Consider the following 16,279-nt stretch of genomic DNA (forward strand, 5'->3'; position numbering starts at 1 on the left):
AGCGTAGGGCAGAAACCGACGTAGCATAATATTCGGTAAGACCGGAGTCGAATCCACAAAGACGGTGATGTGTGCTGACTAAAAAACTCGGGTGATTATAATTTAAACGGGCTCTTAGGTAGCCACCCTTTGACGATTGATTGAGAGATTAACTAAAACAAAAAAATTGAATGTGCTTTTCTAGAAAATTAAAAGGAGGTAAAATCGTAGGGTTCATAGCACTTGTAACTAATCCTGATTAACCTGCTCTGTTTGGAGTTCTTCAAAACGTTTAATTTTAGATTGAAAAAGATACCCCGCAAGATGTGAGACCCTATGGTCGCCGTATACCCATGCGCAGCGAAGATTGAGTTTTGGACCCCCATTCCCCCGTTCATATGGGCTCCGACGATACCGGAGTTCGTCCGCGGGAAGTATTTTCCAATCGAAAATCGTTTAATTTAATAGTTTGATAAAAGGAGCAGTGCCCAAATTAGCCACGATGTGCTAATCACCCCACGACCCTATCTAAACGACTACTCACTAATCATTATGCAAGAAATAGAAGAAATCTTAATTTGATTCATGCTTCTAGTACTGGAGAAAGAAAATAAACACAGGACCTAAGTTAAGCAAGAATTAATGAACAACTTTAATGAAGAATAAAAATTAATACGAATTATCGGAGTATAAATAATTAAACAAAACTTTCAATAACATGAATGAAATAAAACTCAGGAAGAAAACTGTACGAATGAAAGTCTTGCAGCTCCGTTCTTTATTGACCTCGGTAGCCCCATTCTTTCTTTTTTTCCTGTTTCGTCCGAAACCCCTTTTTCCAAAGCTGTCGACGTTTCTTGTATTTTCCGTGGGAATCAAGTGCCGCTTCCTTTTTTCGTCCGAGTGAAAAATAAACAAATCGTCCTCGGAATAAAATATATATATCTTTCTCTGTTGCTGTTTACCCTTTTTATAATCTGATAAAACCCTATTTCTAATCCTCTACTTATTCCCAGAGCCGTGGGCCGAAAAAAACCTTATACTATTGCCAGGTTAAAGACTAAAAAGTCAAAATATGAAGTAATAAACAATAACCCTTTGGGCCCACACAATTAGGGCTGCAAACGATCCGAGCCGCTCGCGAGCGGTTCAGAGCTTGGCTCGACAACGGCTCGACTCGGCTCGGTTCAAGACACAAACGAACGAGCTCGAGCTCGAGTCTTGGGCTTGTTTCGTAAACGAGCCGAGCTCGAGCTAGTCGAAACTCGGCTCGAATTGGCTCGCGAGCTCAATTATATTATATATATATTTATATTTAAATATATATATATATTTTTACATATTTATATTTATTTTTATATATATTTATATATATTTGTTTCATAAACGAGCCGAACGAGCCGAGCTCGAGCTCTGTAAATACTTCTCGAGCCGAGCTCGAGCTAGAGTTCTGCAGCTCGTCACGAGCTCGAGCCGAGCTCGAGCCAACTAAATTTTTGGCGAGCCGAGCTCAAACACTCTAAAACTCGGCTCGGCTCGGCTTGTTTGCAGCCCTACACACAATGGAATCAGTAATGCCCATGGGCTACAACACAAGAATCCTTTCACATGCGCAGTGAACCCTTTGACTCCATATGACCTTCAATCGGATCAGCTTCAATCACCGTATAATATTTTAATTTCACGCTTTTTGCACCAAAACTTTCAAATATCTATAATACACAAATTAAGCATTAAGTTTCAAATAATAATATAAATAGGATTTAACAAAGATAGGGGGCGCTAATGTGAACATTTATGCGCCTATCACAAACCCAAACAAAATTAATTGGCATCCTTGATTTCATAAGGGCTTACTGGAAATATGGTGGTTTCCAAATGGTGTGAGTTGCTTATCAAATTCCAAAAAACACACTCAATCATCCATCTCTTTCTTGATCGATAACCTGAAAAGTCAACATATAAAACCATAATTCAAGTTATAGAAGCAATAATTAAATGAAACAATAAAATCAGAGTGTCAATATACATCGATCACAAGTTTCTTTTATTTTGATCTATTCATTTTACCTTTGATATTGCTTCTCATGTGTTTTCGGCTACTTAATACTTAAGGGCAAAAGATTACTACGCAGTTAACTACTTAATTATACCCATTTAAAATAGAGGCTACACATCATTTGTGTATGTATGATAATAGCTTGAAGAAGAATCTGCAAAAAAATCTCGACTTGGGAACTGAGTTTTCTTTCCGGTTTTGCGAGGACTAGAATTCTTCCGGTTTAGGAAGTAGGAGGTTTTTCAGCTCATTGAAGATAAGGTCAGCATCATGCATAATGAAGGTTGGTACGATGCCCTTATGGATCCTGATTTTAAATGGCAATTGTAATTTGTTCACAGTTGAGATGTTCCTCCAGGGTCAGCAAGCACCATCGTACGAGATACATAGACAACACACTTCCTTCTTGATCTAGCGTTCCTACCAGCCACTGCAAATCAACTGGTTTCGATAGTTTTGTAGTGCTTTTCCGGGACCTCAAACAAAAACACACACAAACACGAACCAAGATAGGAGAGAGCATTACATCGTATATGAATTATCTGACTCCATTGGATTTCCTCTCTAATTATTTTTTTACTAGATATATATATGTTTTTTTTTATAGGCAACAAGATTTTTATTAAAAACTCGACAAAGGGTACATTGAGACGAGACCAAATACTAGCCACAGAGTGTGAAGCATAGTATAAGGCCAGGGAAAGAAAACAAAAGAAAATAAAAATACATCCAACGGGAAAATTGAATGAGCCCTATACCATCCCGTCCACTTCTTTCTACAAAAATGAGGCACATGGCACTTCCCCAAAATACTAATCAGTAGCAAATGCACTAGGGCTAGGCAGCACTTGCTTGACTTCAAATGGAGCATGTGACAGAGAATGGACAATATCATTGGAGAGCCTAACAAACAATTTCATCCAGCAACCAACAATGACATCTCTTAGCCCTCCAAAAGGCTGCAAGCTCAGTAGACTAGCAAAAACTCCTCCACTAATCCCACCAAAATTGAGTCGCAAGACATTGACATTCAAAACCTCCTTCAGCTCCGCCCCATTAGTAACCAAAACCTTAGCAATTCAGTCCCATTAGGAGCAGTTCAGTCCCACTGGTTCATGAATCTCCACAGCTCATCCAAATTAATCTCCAAAGCTCAAAAACAGATTTGCAGGAAGTTCAATACTAATTTGTTCATCATTCAATTATTGTCTCGCTGCAATCAGAAGAAAGCAGTAGTTGAACCAGAGAAAGAAAGAAATCAACAACAGAAAACAGCCTCTCAGTGTTGGCTACATATTCAAATGGTCTCTTAGCCCTCCATCCATTGTCAATGTCGATATATATATGTTTACTGCTTTGAAGAGTATGTTCTAATTCGTCATCTATAGAAGCATACCCCTAGAGTACCACAATTAATGAAAACATTTGGCATACCACATTCCAGTTGTCGTTCTTCGCACCAATACAATCCGCATTCCATGTAACATAGGTTTAAAACAAAGCACAACACAAGGAACTACAGAAGCATGCTGCATACACACATGATACCTTGAATAAAAAAAATTCCGAAATTATCATTATTGGTCCTTAAGATGCCACCACATACCATACTCACTGTATAGCTAATTCTATGTTCTAGCTAGGTAACAACAGAAAAAACATTTAATTTCCTGCATGTGCTAGTGCTAGTGAAATTCAGCATTTACCACAAAGCTATAGCAGTTGTTGTGCCAAATTTCGAAAAAGCCACTTATCTTCATTTCTTAGACTGGGTTTGGAGCATGAATTGAAGGAGGATTCATGACAAAATCATAGAAGATACCTGCTCGTCAGGTCCTGGAGAACGTGTTGGTGGTCGATGACTACTCTCCATCGGCGAGGTGTCATCTTCGATAGACTCTCGTACAGTTCGATGTTCACTTACTGCATCTGGAACCTACAAAGTGAATGAGCAATTTGTAAGCATATGCATACATCCCAATTTCGATAAATGCAATTACATGGTGTGTTCTGCACAGTCTAGTTAACCTGTCTAACCTCTAAGCCCCTGGATTCCATGTACTGGAACATTTTAGATTGTAGCTGATCAAACTGTGCAGTGAGTCATTGGGTTAGGAGAGACTCAATTCGTTGCTCCATTTCAGCCATATACTCCTCCTATATTGGAAATACATAAGTACGCAATAAGTACTTGAATATGGAAAATAGACACTTAAATACATACCCTTGTCTTTTCAACGTCATGGTCATCTTTCCTTCGTGTTTGTGTGTAGACACTCATCTTATCAAGGCTCCCACCTTTTCCAGCTATCTAAAATGGTCAAATGAAGAAGATTTAGAATTCGACATAATTTATTAATTAATTCCCAAAGAAAAGAAAATCTTCACGTCTAATTTGGGAAAAGTGTGTTTGACCACTATTATGAGGTACTGAGCCATGGTCACGTTTATTCTCTGAAGAATTAATTAAGGACAACTTGGCCCTGCAACAGCAGTGTCAGGCATTTCCTGTGAAATATTCTTCTACTAAAAGTTAGACAAGAAAAAGACACGAACTCTGCAATTCCGAAATGAGCCCGTTCGATTCCAGCATATGTAACCATTTTTTTTATTTATATTAATCAGAGAGTTTGTATACTCTATCATGGCGAAATTCAGAAATTACGGAGCTTCATAGGGGGGAAATTACTCTACTTAAAAATAAATGATCAAGTTCCAAACCCAATTACCAAGGCCATGATTTGGTGCAATAATTGGTTTCCCTATGAGCTTTAGAATTATGAACGACAATGAGGAGAATTCCAAATCGCGCCACCCTACCTAGAAATTAATTTCTGTATTTGCCACTGGCCCCGTCCTGTTGCCATTAGCGCTTGTTTTGCGCCACAGCCCCCACCATACCATCACGGGGACTGTATTTCTTTTCCTATCAGAATGGGTAATGTACCCGTTGCCAATATATACTACCTTTCAGAAAACCTAATTTGCAACAGCGTAACATCCGGTCACTAAAAGTGGCAAATACACTAAAACTCTTTTCCCTGTTTGGTTGTTAAAGCAATTACTCTGGTTGGATTGCACATAGTATACTTTCTTGTGGTGGTGGAGAGGAACAACACTGATAAGTGCTTAGAATTTTCGCCAATTGTATTCGCTGTTTGCAGGTAAATCCAAACATTAGTGCTAGTATATACTCAACTGCGAGATTAATCTCACAAACTATTATTTAAATTTTCCTATGAGGTCTCGTGGATACAAAGTGTAAATCCTTAAAGACTGATGATGCAGGGGCAAATGCTTGAGTTTTTGGATGTGGCACATTCACCACAATTGTCCAACTACATATTGAACTCCTGCTTGGCAGAAAATGCGTTTGAGTTTGATTAAATATATCACCAATGGGATGCTATAATATAAAGTCTGTAAAGTAAAGTCTTAGTCTTGCCTGTAAAGTAGGTAAAGCAAAGTCTTGTAATAGTAATAAATGCCCTGTAACAAAAGTCTTAGGTGATGTACTGTCTAGTAGAAAAATGGACGGGCACCAATTATGTAAACTCTGTGTAAGCCTCCTTACTTCGTCTATAAAAGAAGAGCTTCACTTCTGTAAAAGTTAAGTTAGTTCAAGTTAATGAAAGCCAATATCTTCTTAATATATCCTGTGTCTTGTATTCTCTTTGATCCTAACCTACTTAGTGTTTGTACCCGCTTGGTGTCTGTAAACTTGGTATCAGAGCCATGTCTTCTATTCTAGCTTAAACCCTCTTATGGGAACTTCTTTTCCAAAACTACTTCAAATCTTTTCTAAAAGAAAAACTTGAAGTGTATGCTCTGTGATTGCCTTTTAAGGATCCTCCACATCAGAAACTTCATCAACTATTTTGGTTAAAAGAATTTTGTATCAGTGGGTTAAAGTACCTTGAGACTTTTGGCTGTTGAGCAGTGTGTCTCGGTTTATCTACCCTGATATACAAAATTTTATTAATCAAAAAATTGGTTGAAGTCCTTTACGTTGAAAAAGAAAAGGTTTACTGTACTAAGGAAAAGGAGAACCCAGATTTCTACTTAAAAATGAATCATCTGTTTACCACCCACTCTTCTACTACGTCATCTTTAGTCCCTTCATGTTCCTCTACCAGTAGAAATTTCTCATCTTCTTCTTCTAATCTTGAATATTTGTATGAGTTTGAATACCTTCCTAATGATAGTAAAGTCCCTCTTACTGATCTCCCTTTCTTAAATCCCTATAATACTTTTGTCAGACCACAAACTTCTGTAAAAAAGACCGTCACCCAACTTTTCACCACAAAACGCCCAACGTCCGTAAAAGAATATGTTCAAGCCTCTAAATTTGACCAATGCTTCATAGCAGCTACAGAAGCTGAACAACTTTTACCTTTGGAAATCCCGGTTGATTAATTTGCCTCGCCTTTGGCAACAACAAGGATTTACCCATCTTCACTTTGGAGCAATCCGTCTGGCTGTCACTTTCCATGGTAGAAAAGGTTTACCTGTTACTTCCAGACTTGCTCTGGTCGATACCAGGTTTCTACAGTATCAGCACGCATGCATCGCTACAGTCCAAACCACTCTAAATGCTGGAACTGTGATTTTTACCTTCTATCCCAATTTCAACATGCCATTAGCATATCCTCATCTGCTATCCGCCTTGAAGGTCCAAGTTCAAATTGGTGGTGCCTCCCAAATTTTCACCACATATGCAGCAACCCTTCACTACCAAATGGCCTACCGTCTTCAAAACCATGCCTTTGACATGTCCTTACCATCCTCCACAGATAAAGCCCTTTTCCTCACTATAAATGCACCTCACCAAACTTCTTGTGTCCATGTACCTCGACAAATTTCTCGTCCTGAGCTTCTCAAGCTTCTCCCAGAATCTTGGGTTACAGCTTATGAGAAAAATCAAAACAGGCTCATACCTATCCAAACATCCAACCCAACTTTCATCACCAAACCTGATGGTACTGTGGAAATCACTTTTCAAAAAGAAACCTCTGCCTCATCTTCAACCCATCCTGTTATTTTTCCCTCAAGAATTAACATGTTTGTGGATGGTTCTAGGCCTGACCCTCCAATTAAATATTTTGATCTCAGTGGCCTTCCAGTCTTCTATTTCAAAAATCCAGAAACAGGTCATTGTTATTTTGATGCCTGTGACTGTGATGATTGTCTAGAAGACAGTCTCCTAGAAGATGACGAGGATTTTGAAGATCCATGTCCATGTTCTATATGTCCTTCATCACCTCCCATTCCGTGTAAATCTCCACCTCCTCCTCAACCTCCCTCTGATGATGGTTCTTCTGTTCAACCGAGTGGATGTTTTATGTTCACCTCATCTCCTTTCTGGACTGAAGTAGATTTTCCTCCTTTGGAATTTCATAATTCCCAAGAAAGGACGACTCATCGGCATAAGATTCCAGACTCTACTACCATTCTCCCTGATGGTAGTACCAAAGCCGTGTCAGTAGCAGAAGCAGCGATAAATTGGCAGTCAGCAAATTCTCTTGCTCAGAACAAAATTCTTCAAAGAATTGCTAACTTCCAACAAAATTTGGAGAATGTTGTCCATAAGAAGTTATCAACTTTGGAACTTCTTATTAGAGATCTGCAGCAGGAAATTCAAAATGTTCACCAGGAATTTCTCCAGATGGCATATGCCAACCAAACATTTTCAGCAGTTTTTTCTCAAAAGAATGTTGAAATGAAGCACCTCAAAAACCAGCTTCACTCACTTCAAGCTCAGCAGTATTCTCAGCAAAAAAGCCCATTTGACATGTTCCCTTCTTACTCTCAAGAAAATTTGTTTGGGTATCCTCAAATGTCTCAACCCTTACCTATAACTCCCTCTTCAAGATTTGGTGAATTCAATATTTTTGGGAGCTCATCAGCTTTTCTCCCTCCACCAAAAAGACCATCTCCACCAAAATTTCATTTCCCAAAGCCCCAGATAAAACCTGTCCAGCCTCCATAAAGTCCGTCTCCACCATCTACATCTACATCTACTCCAACTACCTCTACTCCCTCCAAACCATCTGACCCAAACTCAAAGTCACCCCAGTTAATGGTTCAGCCAATTCCTAACCCTTCCAAAAATCCAATCTCCACTCTCCTACATACCTTAGCCACTATACCAGAAGCCCCATCTCCTGAACCAACCATTGAGTCTGAATCAGATACTGAATCCATTGACTCGATGCCCATTCCTCATGTTTTCATGATGAACCCTGAAAACCCAGAGGAAAATATTGAAGATCCCATCATTAAAGAAGGTCCTGAGTTTGATACACCCCCTCAAAATCCAACCTTTGATTCCTTCTCACATTCCAACATCCATACTCAAGGTTTCTCTTTTGACACCATTCCCCCGTCAAAATGGTTGGATAAACTTTATGAAATTCATGCTTGGTGCACAGCTGCTATGCTCTCTCCTAATGCTATACTTAGTGATGTCATTACTAAGTGTACAGCGAAATTCCTTGGCCGTCTCTGTCAATGGTATTTAGCTCTGGGTGAGAACCGACAGCTACAACTTAAACAATTGCCAACCCTTGATCAATTTATCTCAGTCTTGCATACTGAGTTTCTTGGTGACCACAATAACACAAAAGAGTTTGTTCGAGAAGAATATCTCAGCATGAAGTGCTGTTCATTCAAAAGGAAAGATCTCGAGATTCATTATGACCGCATGTCTCAGAGATTTTATCTTCTCAACGGCATGGATGATGTCAATCTCAAGCAAGCCTTTCTCAATTCCCTTCCTGAACCATTGGAAAATGAGACGACAAGGTTACTTCAGACAAAAGGATTGACGCTGAATGCAACATCTCTTGGTGGTATTTACCAGCACTCTTTGATTGCCTTGGAAAAATTGTGCAATCACCAGAAATTCCTCAGAACTCTTGAAGAACAGGAAAAACTTCTTGGTAAAGCATGTGATCGTCCTGACCTATCTATAAAGTGCAAAGACAAGAAGTGCACTTGTCGTCCTTCACACCGGAAGTCTAAACACTTTCAGAAATGGAAGTTTCAATCTCTTGGCAAGTTTTCAAAGTTTCCAAAATCTGGCAGGTTCTCACGCCGGAAGAAGTGAAAATTTTTCAAGAAGAAAAAGTTCAGAGGGCAGCGAAAGTCTGATCGCTACTACATATGCGGAAAGAAGGGGCACTATGCAAAACAGTGTCCAAATAAAGCAGCAAGAGACAAAATGGTGAACTCTTTGGCTCTCATTGATGATGATCTTGAAGATGCTGATGTAGAATCACTATTTTCCATCGACGATGAAGCAATAGATGAAGCAGTCCTTGCATTTACCTTTGATGATTCAGACGATTCCTCAGAATCAGGTGACTCTTCTGATGATCCTGACTCATTCCCCTATGAAGTCCAAACAATTAGGTTTTTCAACATCATGCTGGCTCAGCCTTTAGCTAAGGTCAAAATCTTGCTTGGAAAATATGAGAAACCCATACCAGTCATCGCTTTCTTTGATATTGGTGCAGCAGCTTCCATTCTCAATCCAGCAATCCTTTATAGGTCTTACTGGCAGTCTTGTTTCAGGCCCTTTACAGCAGCTAATGGAGAAACTTTTGTTATCACCCTGAACAGCAAGCCTATTATCATCCAACTTTTCCCAGGATACATCCAACTTTTCCCAGGATACACCATAAAACACCAAGTCTATGGTTCTGATCTCCCAAGAAAAGATTTATTGTTAGGCTTTGATATTCTCCAAAATCTCAGCAAAGTTTCCTGGCTCAAAAAAGATTTGAAATACAAAAACTACTTGTTACCCTGGACCACCCAACCAAATCTCTTTTCCATAGAAAACTTCTCCACCATCAAAGAAGCCATAATCCAAACTTCTTGTGCTGAATCCCATTTCCAGTTCCTCACCAAATGCTCTAATCCACTTTGGAAAAATTCAGATTTCTTCATTTCTCTTCCCTTTAAGAAAAATGAAGACATCAACCCCACCAAAGCTATCCATCATGGAATGAATCTAGAACACTACCAGCTTGCTCTTCAAGAACTCCAGCAACTTCAATCAGAAGGTTTGATTGAGCCCACAACCTCTCAGAGGGCATGTGAAGCATTTTATGTCAACAAAAGAACAGAGCAGATAAGAGGAAAGCTTCGCCTGGTTATCAACTACCAGCCTCTTAATCATTTTTTGCAGGATAACAAATTCCCTATTCCTCGAAGAAGTGTTCTTTTTGCAAACTTGCCTAAAGCTCAAATTTTCTCAAAGTTTGACTTGAAAGCAGGTTTTTGGCAGCTGGGCATCCATCCAGATGATCATCCCAAAACTGGTTTTTGCATTCCAAACCACCACTTCCAGTGGTCAGTCATGCCTTTTGGATTGAAAACAGCTCCATCCCTATTTCAAAAGGCCATTATTCGGGTATTCGCTCCTATACTATCCTCAGCCCTTGTCTATATAGATGATATCATACTTTTTTCTCCAGATATTGAGTCTCATGTTGTCCTACTACAAATTTTCCATTCCCTAGTCCAAACCCATGGTATCATGCTTTCAGAGAAAAAGATGTTTCTTGCCCAAACAGAAATTGATTTTTTAGGGATGCATATCTCTAAAGGTCAATATACCCTCCAGCCTCATATAGCCTCCCAACTTGATCATTTTTCAGATGAAAATCTCACAGTCAAACAAGTCCAACGGTTTCTTGGAATTATTAACTATATGGCTGATTTTATTCCCAACCTGGCCCAATACCGAACTCCTCTCTCAACTCTACTAAAGAAAACCCCTCCTTCTTGGTCAACCCTTTGTACCAAAGCTGTAAAAGACCTCAAAACCCTAACCAAAACTCTTCCTCCAGTAACCATACCTTCAGATGGAAAGAGAGTCCTTCAGACAGATGCCTCTGATCTATATTGGGGAGCAGTTCTTTTGGAAGAAAATACAGATCAAAACCGCAGAATTTGTGGATACAAGAGTGGTGCATTCTCTCCAGCAGAACTTCATTACCACTCTACTTACAAAGAAATTCTGGCAATCAAAAGGAGCATTGAGAAGTTTGAATTTCATCTAATTGGTCATCATTTTCTAATTGAGACTGATATGATGAGTTTCCCCAGTATGCTCAAGTTCAAACAGAAGCACCTTCCAAAGGCACAGTTACTCAGATGGGCAAATTGGTTTTCCAATTGGAGTTTTGATGCTGTTCATATAAAAGGAAAAACAAATGTCCTCCCTGATTTTTTGTCAAGGCTCAAAAGAGAAATCAACCAGTTTTCAAAAATAAGACCACATTCCTTTGTTCCTGGTTGTTTTCCCATGATTTTCTGTTTCCACCCAGTCAATCTCCCAGTCCACCTTCATTGTCATATTTTAGAGTTAACCCTTCTTTCTATATGTGTCCAAATGTGTCAAAACCTTCAACATCTCTGTATTTTCAAGTATGGTCTTGATGAAGGTCCCACAAAAGGTCTACCCTTCCATCCTGTTTATCCATTTCTCACCCAGTTTGAAGTGTCCTACCATAATGTCTTTTATTTCAAAAAAGAAGCTTTTCTCCTCTTATGGTATCTAGTTGATGTATATACTATAAGTGTTTATTTTAATAAATCAGCAGTCTTGGTCTATCTGGCTCATGCGGCGTTCAATCAAGTTCAACCTCCAGAAGATTTCTTTTTGAAATTTCTTCTGCTCTTTGGCAACATACCCTACTGGCAACAGAAGATCAGACAAGTCACCACAGGTCCAGACGAAGACCTCCAATTTGCTTTTTGGACAACTCATAACAACAGATGTCTTCCTAATCCTGATGGTTCTATTACTTGGAGAAAGGAGTATCACACCATATTCCTTTCAGCATATCAAGAGTCCCCTAGCATTGAGATCCACAGTGGAAATTATCTAGTCATGACTCAAACAATGTGTTCACTCAATGGATTAACACCTGCTGACGTCCCCTCATCTCTCCTCCATTATGAGTCTGCAAATTGAAAATTCAATGATACTTATCCGGAAGAATGGCGCCAAAATATCCGCTATCTTTTGGAACAGTATTACTTGACTGACAGAGATGAAGAAAGTAGTTCAGATGATCCAGAGTGATAAGGGTAAAAATTATTAGTGTTTACTGTTTGTTGTTGTATCATATTATTGGTGTGTACTGTAATATAAAGTGTGATAGTATTGTCCTCTTTCCGGAGAGGGGTGAAATTCTGTAAAGTAAAGTCTTAGTCTTGCCTGTAAAGTAGGTAAAGCAAAGTCTTGTAATAGTAATAAATGCCCTGTAACAAAAGTCTTATGTGATGTACTGTCTAGTAGAAAAATGGACGGGCACCAATTATGTAAACTCTGTGTAAGCCTCCTTACTCTGTCTATAAAAGGAGAGCTTCACTTCTGTAAAAGTTAAGTTAGTTCAAGTTAATGAAAGCCAGTGTCTTCTTAATATATCATGTGTCTTGTATTCTCTTTGATCCTAACCTACTTAGTGTTTGTACTCACTTGGTGTCTGTAAACTACCTTAACATAATTATTTAAGATCTAACGTGTCGTGCCTAAGCCGTGCTGTCTTCCAGCTTTTTTGTTATTATGTGGTCGGTTTGAAAAGTTAGATATCAAAATTGACTAATGCTATTCATATATTGAAACAAAACACGTTCAGGAGGTGATTAGAGCCGGCTTATAGCCAAGGCGAGGGGAGCGAGCGCTTCGGGCCTCCGAAAAAAATTAAAAACGAGGGCCCCCAAATTTTTAGGATTCCTATATATATATGTATATATGGTCCATAAAAAATTGCACTTGACTTCTTTACACAAAATAGACCCAATTGAAATTTAGGAGCCACAAAATAAGCTCAAATTGTGAAATTATTCATTAGAAACACTAATGCATTTAAAAAAAAAGAAAAAGAAAATAACTTAAGGGTCGGCAGGAACTAGCAAGGAAGATATAGCCAATCAAAAAAGATCAAAAAAGAAAAAGAAGATATAGCCGATCATAAGGAGTAAATACGGTAGGAACTAGAAACGCTTCATGCTTGAGGAGTCGAAGGGGAGGGAAGACAACAACAACGACTGTGGACGGAAAATATTTGCACACGGAATTTCTTAGCGCCTCTCTTTTACTATCTCCAACTCTCCACCTCTACCAAGTAAGTTTTTTATTATCTTAACAAGTTGACCTAATTGGTAAATTTTTTAGAATTTTCTATTTATGGTGATGAATATAATAATATTATGTGGGGTTTGAATTGTTTGATGTCCTCTTGTGCCAATTTTGAGGATCTCTTGAAAAGTGGTGAGTTTCCTGATATTGATGGGAGAGATTTATTTTCAGAATTAAAAGTTTTGAAGAATGTTTTGCCAAAAGATAAATGAAAGCCAATTGATGTGTTGAATTACTTGAAGACATTGGATGGTTGTTTCCCGAATGCATGGATTGCATACAGAATATTGTTGACTATACTGGTTACAGTTGCATCGGGGAAAAGAAGCTTTTCAAAATTGAAATTGATCAAAAATTATCTTCGGTCAACCATGTCTCAAGAAAGATTAAATGGATTGGCTATGTTGTCTATTAAGAAGGAGTTGGTGAAGCAGCTTGACTATGGAGGCTTAATCAGTGCGTTTGCAGCAAAAAGTGCGAGAAGAATAATTTTCAAATGATGGATTTTGAGGTATTATAATAATTGCATTTTTTTTGGGATAATTATATGCTTCTATTTTGTAATAGTAAATCTTTTGTATTGGTTTTTTTTTAATGACTCTTTGTAGATCACTTTTGTATGAAAAATATAGGGTGGCCTTATTCAAAAGGTTCGCTTCTGACCTCCAAAACTTATAAGCCAAAAAACATATAGAAACTGAAAAAAAATCTTAAAGATGTAATGGCGCGGCATCGTTACCTCCCGATTTAGTATGTCAAGAGGGGTCATGGTTTCGTTGTTGAGAGCAAGCATATCAGCTCCAGGGTACATGTGAAGCCCAGCTTTACCCTTGGAAGCAAGCACATGGAGAGGCGTGTTACCTTCATTGTCTTTCCGATTAATAAGACTGCTTACCCATGGCTTTTTAAGGATAAAATTGGTCGCCACATCTCTCTCCACACCTGCGGCAATGTGAAGAATGGTTCGCCCTTTACTATTTGCCATCTCCCAACAATCTGGGAACTTTTGTAAAATCTCTTTCATTACGAGTACATCTCCCGTAGCGGTAGCAATGTGAAGAGCCGTGTTCCCTTCGTCATTGTTTGTATATGCCACGTATTTATCCTTGTCTAATAGCTTCTTAACTGCTTCAAGGTTCCCATTGTGAGCAGCGAAGTGAAGAGATGTCCATCCCTTTGTGTCTCGGTCCTTGATTAGATCTTGCTTCCATTCTAATAATTTATCTAAGATTGCATCTGACAAAGAAGATCAGAGAAATGGTTGCTTAAAACTCGCAATATTATGGATTTAAAATAATTCCTTTTCTGTATTGTATACAAGTTTGCTTAGTAATTATTAAATAGCGAGATGGAGATAAGAGAGTTGATTCAATTGTTGGGAAAAGGAAACAAATGTACCAAAAATGTCTAAATTTCTCTCTATAGATTTTCTCTCTATCAAAACTTCTGCGCCAAGCACAAGATTTTGCATCAATCATAATCTTTATTGTTTACTACTACTACTACTAGTATTACTCTTTATAAGTGATTCAGTGAACCTGGCCAAGAGATACCTGTCGATATCCGATCAAGATCAATTTTTTTTTTTGCGTGAATATACTGTTTGGCATAAAAAAAAACATGTAAATTAAATCAGGGTCCTAAGCGGTAGGACAACGTAGGTTTTGATCATAGTCCTAGTCTTCACTTCATTTCTCATCCTAAAATATTCGATTAAGGATTTTGGATTTTAGATTTTAATAATTATTTTATTTCTCTCCAATTATTACTCTCATTTTTATCTCTATCTCTCTCCAAGCATTACTTTTATTTCTAATCATTACTCTAATTCTCTCTACACTCATTACTTACGAATCTAAATCCAAATTCCAAAAAAAAAACGGGCTGAGTCGACAAAAATTACCCTTTCACAAATACAAGCTTTAATGTATACACACAACTAAAAGTATAGGAGTATATTTTTAGGATGAGAAATGATTTTGATTTTGCAAAACAAAAATGCTACTTACACAACCGTTGTGTTGGTTGTGTGCGTAATTCTGACCATCCAGATATATTTGGACGGTCTAGATTTTAAAAGAACTATTCCATGGATAAGTTTAACTATTATGAGGAAGAGTTTGAGTGAATCCTGACCATTCATTACAACCATGGATGGCTAGAGAATGGTTGTGTGTTGTGTTTTACACAACCGTTATGCGTGTAGCACTTTTGTTTGCCAAATTCCTTGATGAGAAAATGATCCTAATTGTTTCGGAAAAGGATCCTAAAGATTTGGAAAAGATTACTTTTGGTAATGGAAAGGGATAAGATTGATGAAAGATTAATAAAATTCAAACTTGAATTGAGAGAGATATCTCCTTAGAGGAGGGTGAGGAACATTTCCCTCCCATTTTATTTTCCTTTGTTTTCTTTGAGTTCCAAACATGTGGAGGGAGTAGGCATCACGAACCTTTACTGCTGTCAATCACAGCCGCGTGCAAAGCCGTTCTCCGTCCGGGTCCTCCGTAAGCCGGCGATTTGCAATTCTTCAGTATCTCAGACACCACCGCCGCGTCGGAACCCCGATCGACGACCAAGTACAGAGGAGTTTCTCCGGATTTATTCGGCCTATAATCCAGCCGTCCATCTGCTGCCGTCAACAAACTCACAACACGTCACGGGTCTCGATACCTCGCCGCCAAGTGCAACGGCGTGTCCCCGCCTTCAACATCTCCCTCACCGCCGGCGCGACGCCGCCTTCGCCACCGCCGTTGTAAGCGATCTCTGAAATGTAATGGTGGTAGAGTGCGATATGCTCACTGTGATACGTAGGTCCTGTTCCAGAAACCTTCTTAAAAAATAAACAGTTTATTTTACATTTTCAAACTAAAAAATAATGTAAATGAAAAATAAAATTTCAATTTTTTTTGCATCGTATAAAAGATCTTTCAAATAAGATCCATATTGCATATTTTTAGATTTCAATAAGTTCATAATTTTTGAGTTTAAAATTGCCTTCGTAAAAAATAAAGACTTTTTTCCCGTTACGGAACGGGCCGCAGTACTATCTAAAAATTGCTCTGGGGCACCATTGCAAAGGG

General features: G+C 38.5%; 1 protein-coding gene across 5 annotated transcripts; it reads right to left on the bottom strand.

Annotated features, from left to right (window-relative positions):
- Positions 1-1,787: 1,787 nt before the first annotated feature.
- Positions 1,788-15,896, bottom strand: LOC131324189 (ankyrin repeat-containing protein At5g02620-like). 5 transcript variants are annotated; one of them, XR_009199254.1, is made up of 5 exons: positions 15,649-15,896; positions 13,936-14,432; positions 4,263-4,349; positions 4,067-4,195; positions 3,605-3,974 (listed from the first exon to the last, which is right to left on the bottom strand). XR_009199254.1 is itself a non-coding variant. In XM_058356047.1 (4 exons), the coding sequence occupies exons 2-4, from the start codon at positions 14,218-14,220 to the stop codon at positions 1,899-1,901; spliced, it is 426 nt and encodes a 141-aa protein (XP_058212030.1). In that variant the 5' UTR covers positions 14,221-14,432; positions 15,649-15,896; the 3' UTR covers positions 1,788-1,898. The 5 variants fall into 5 exon arrangements, 3 of the variants coding, with proteins under 3 accessions (XP_058212030.1, XP_058212031.1, XP_058212029.1); XR_009199253.1 differs by having other exon boundaries at positions 3,608-3,974; positions 4,076-4,195; XM_058356047.1 differs by lacking the exons at positions 4,067-4,195; positions 4,263-4,349 and adding an exon at positions 1,788-1,925 and having other exon boundaries at positions 3,861-3,974.
- Positions 15,897-16,279: the final 383 nt, after the last annotated feature.

Source organism: Rhododendron vialii, chromosome 4a, assembly GCF_030253575.1.
Source record: "Rhododendron vialii isolate Sample 1 chromosome 4a, ASM3025357v1".
In the NCBI taxonomy this organism is placed as follows: Eukaryota; Viridiplantae; Streptophyta; class Magnoliopsida; order Ericales; family Ericaceae; genus Rhododendron; species Rhododendron vialii.

What these genes read in the sequence shown, in the direction of transcription:
- LOC131324189 (XM_058356046.1), bottom strand. Translation starts at nt 14,220, where the DNA reads ATGAAAGAGATTTTACAAAAGTTCCCAGATTGTTGGGAGATGGCAAAT. An exon ending in TTGACATACTAAATCGGGAG is followed by an intron (nt 3,975 to 13,935) that starts GTAACGATGCCG and finishes TTCACTTTGTAG; the next exon opens with GTTCCAGATGCAGTAAGTGA. An exon ending in CTCCAGGACCTGACGAGCAG is followed by an intron (nt 3,568 to 3,860) that starts GTATCTTCTATG and finishes GTGTGTATGCAG; the next exon opens with CATGCTTCTGTAGTTCCTTG.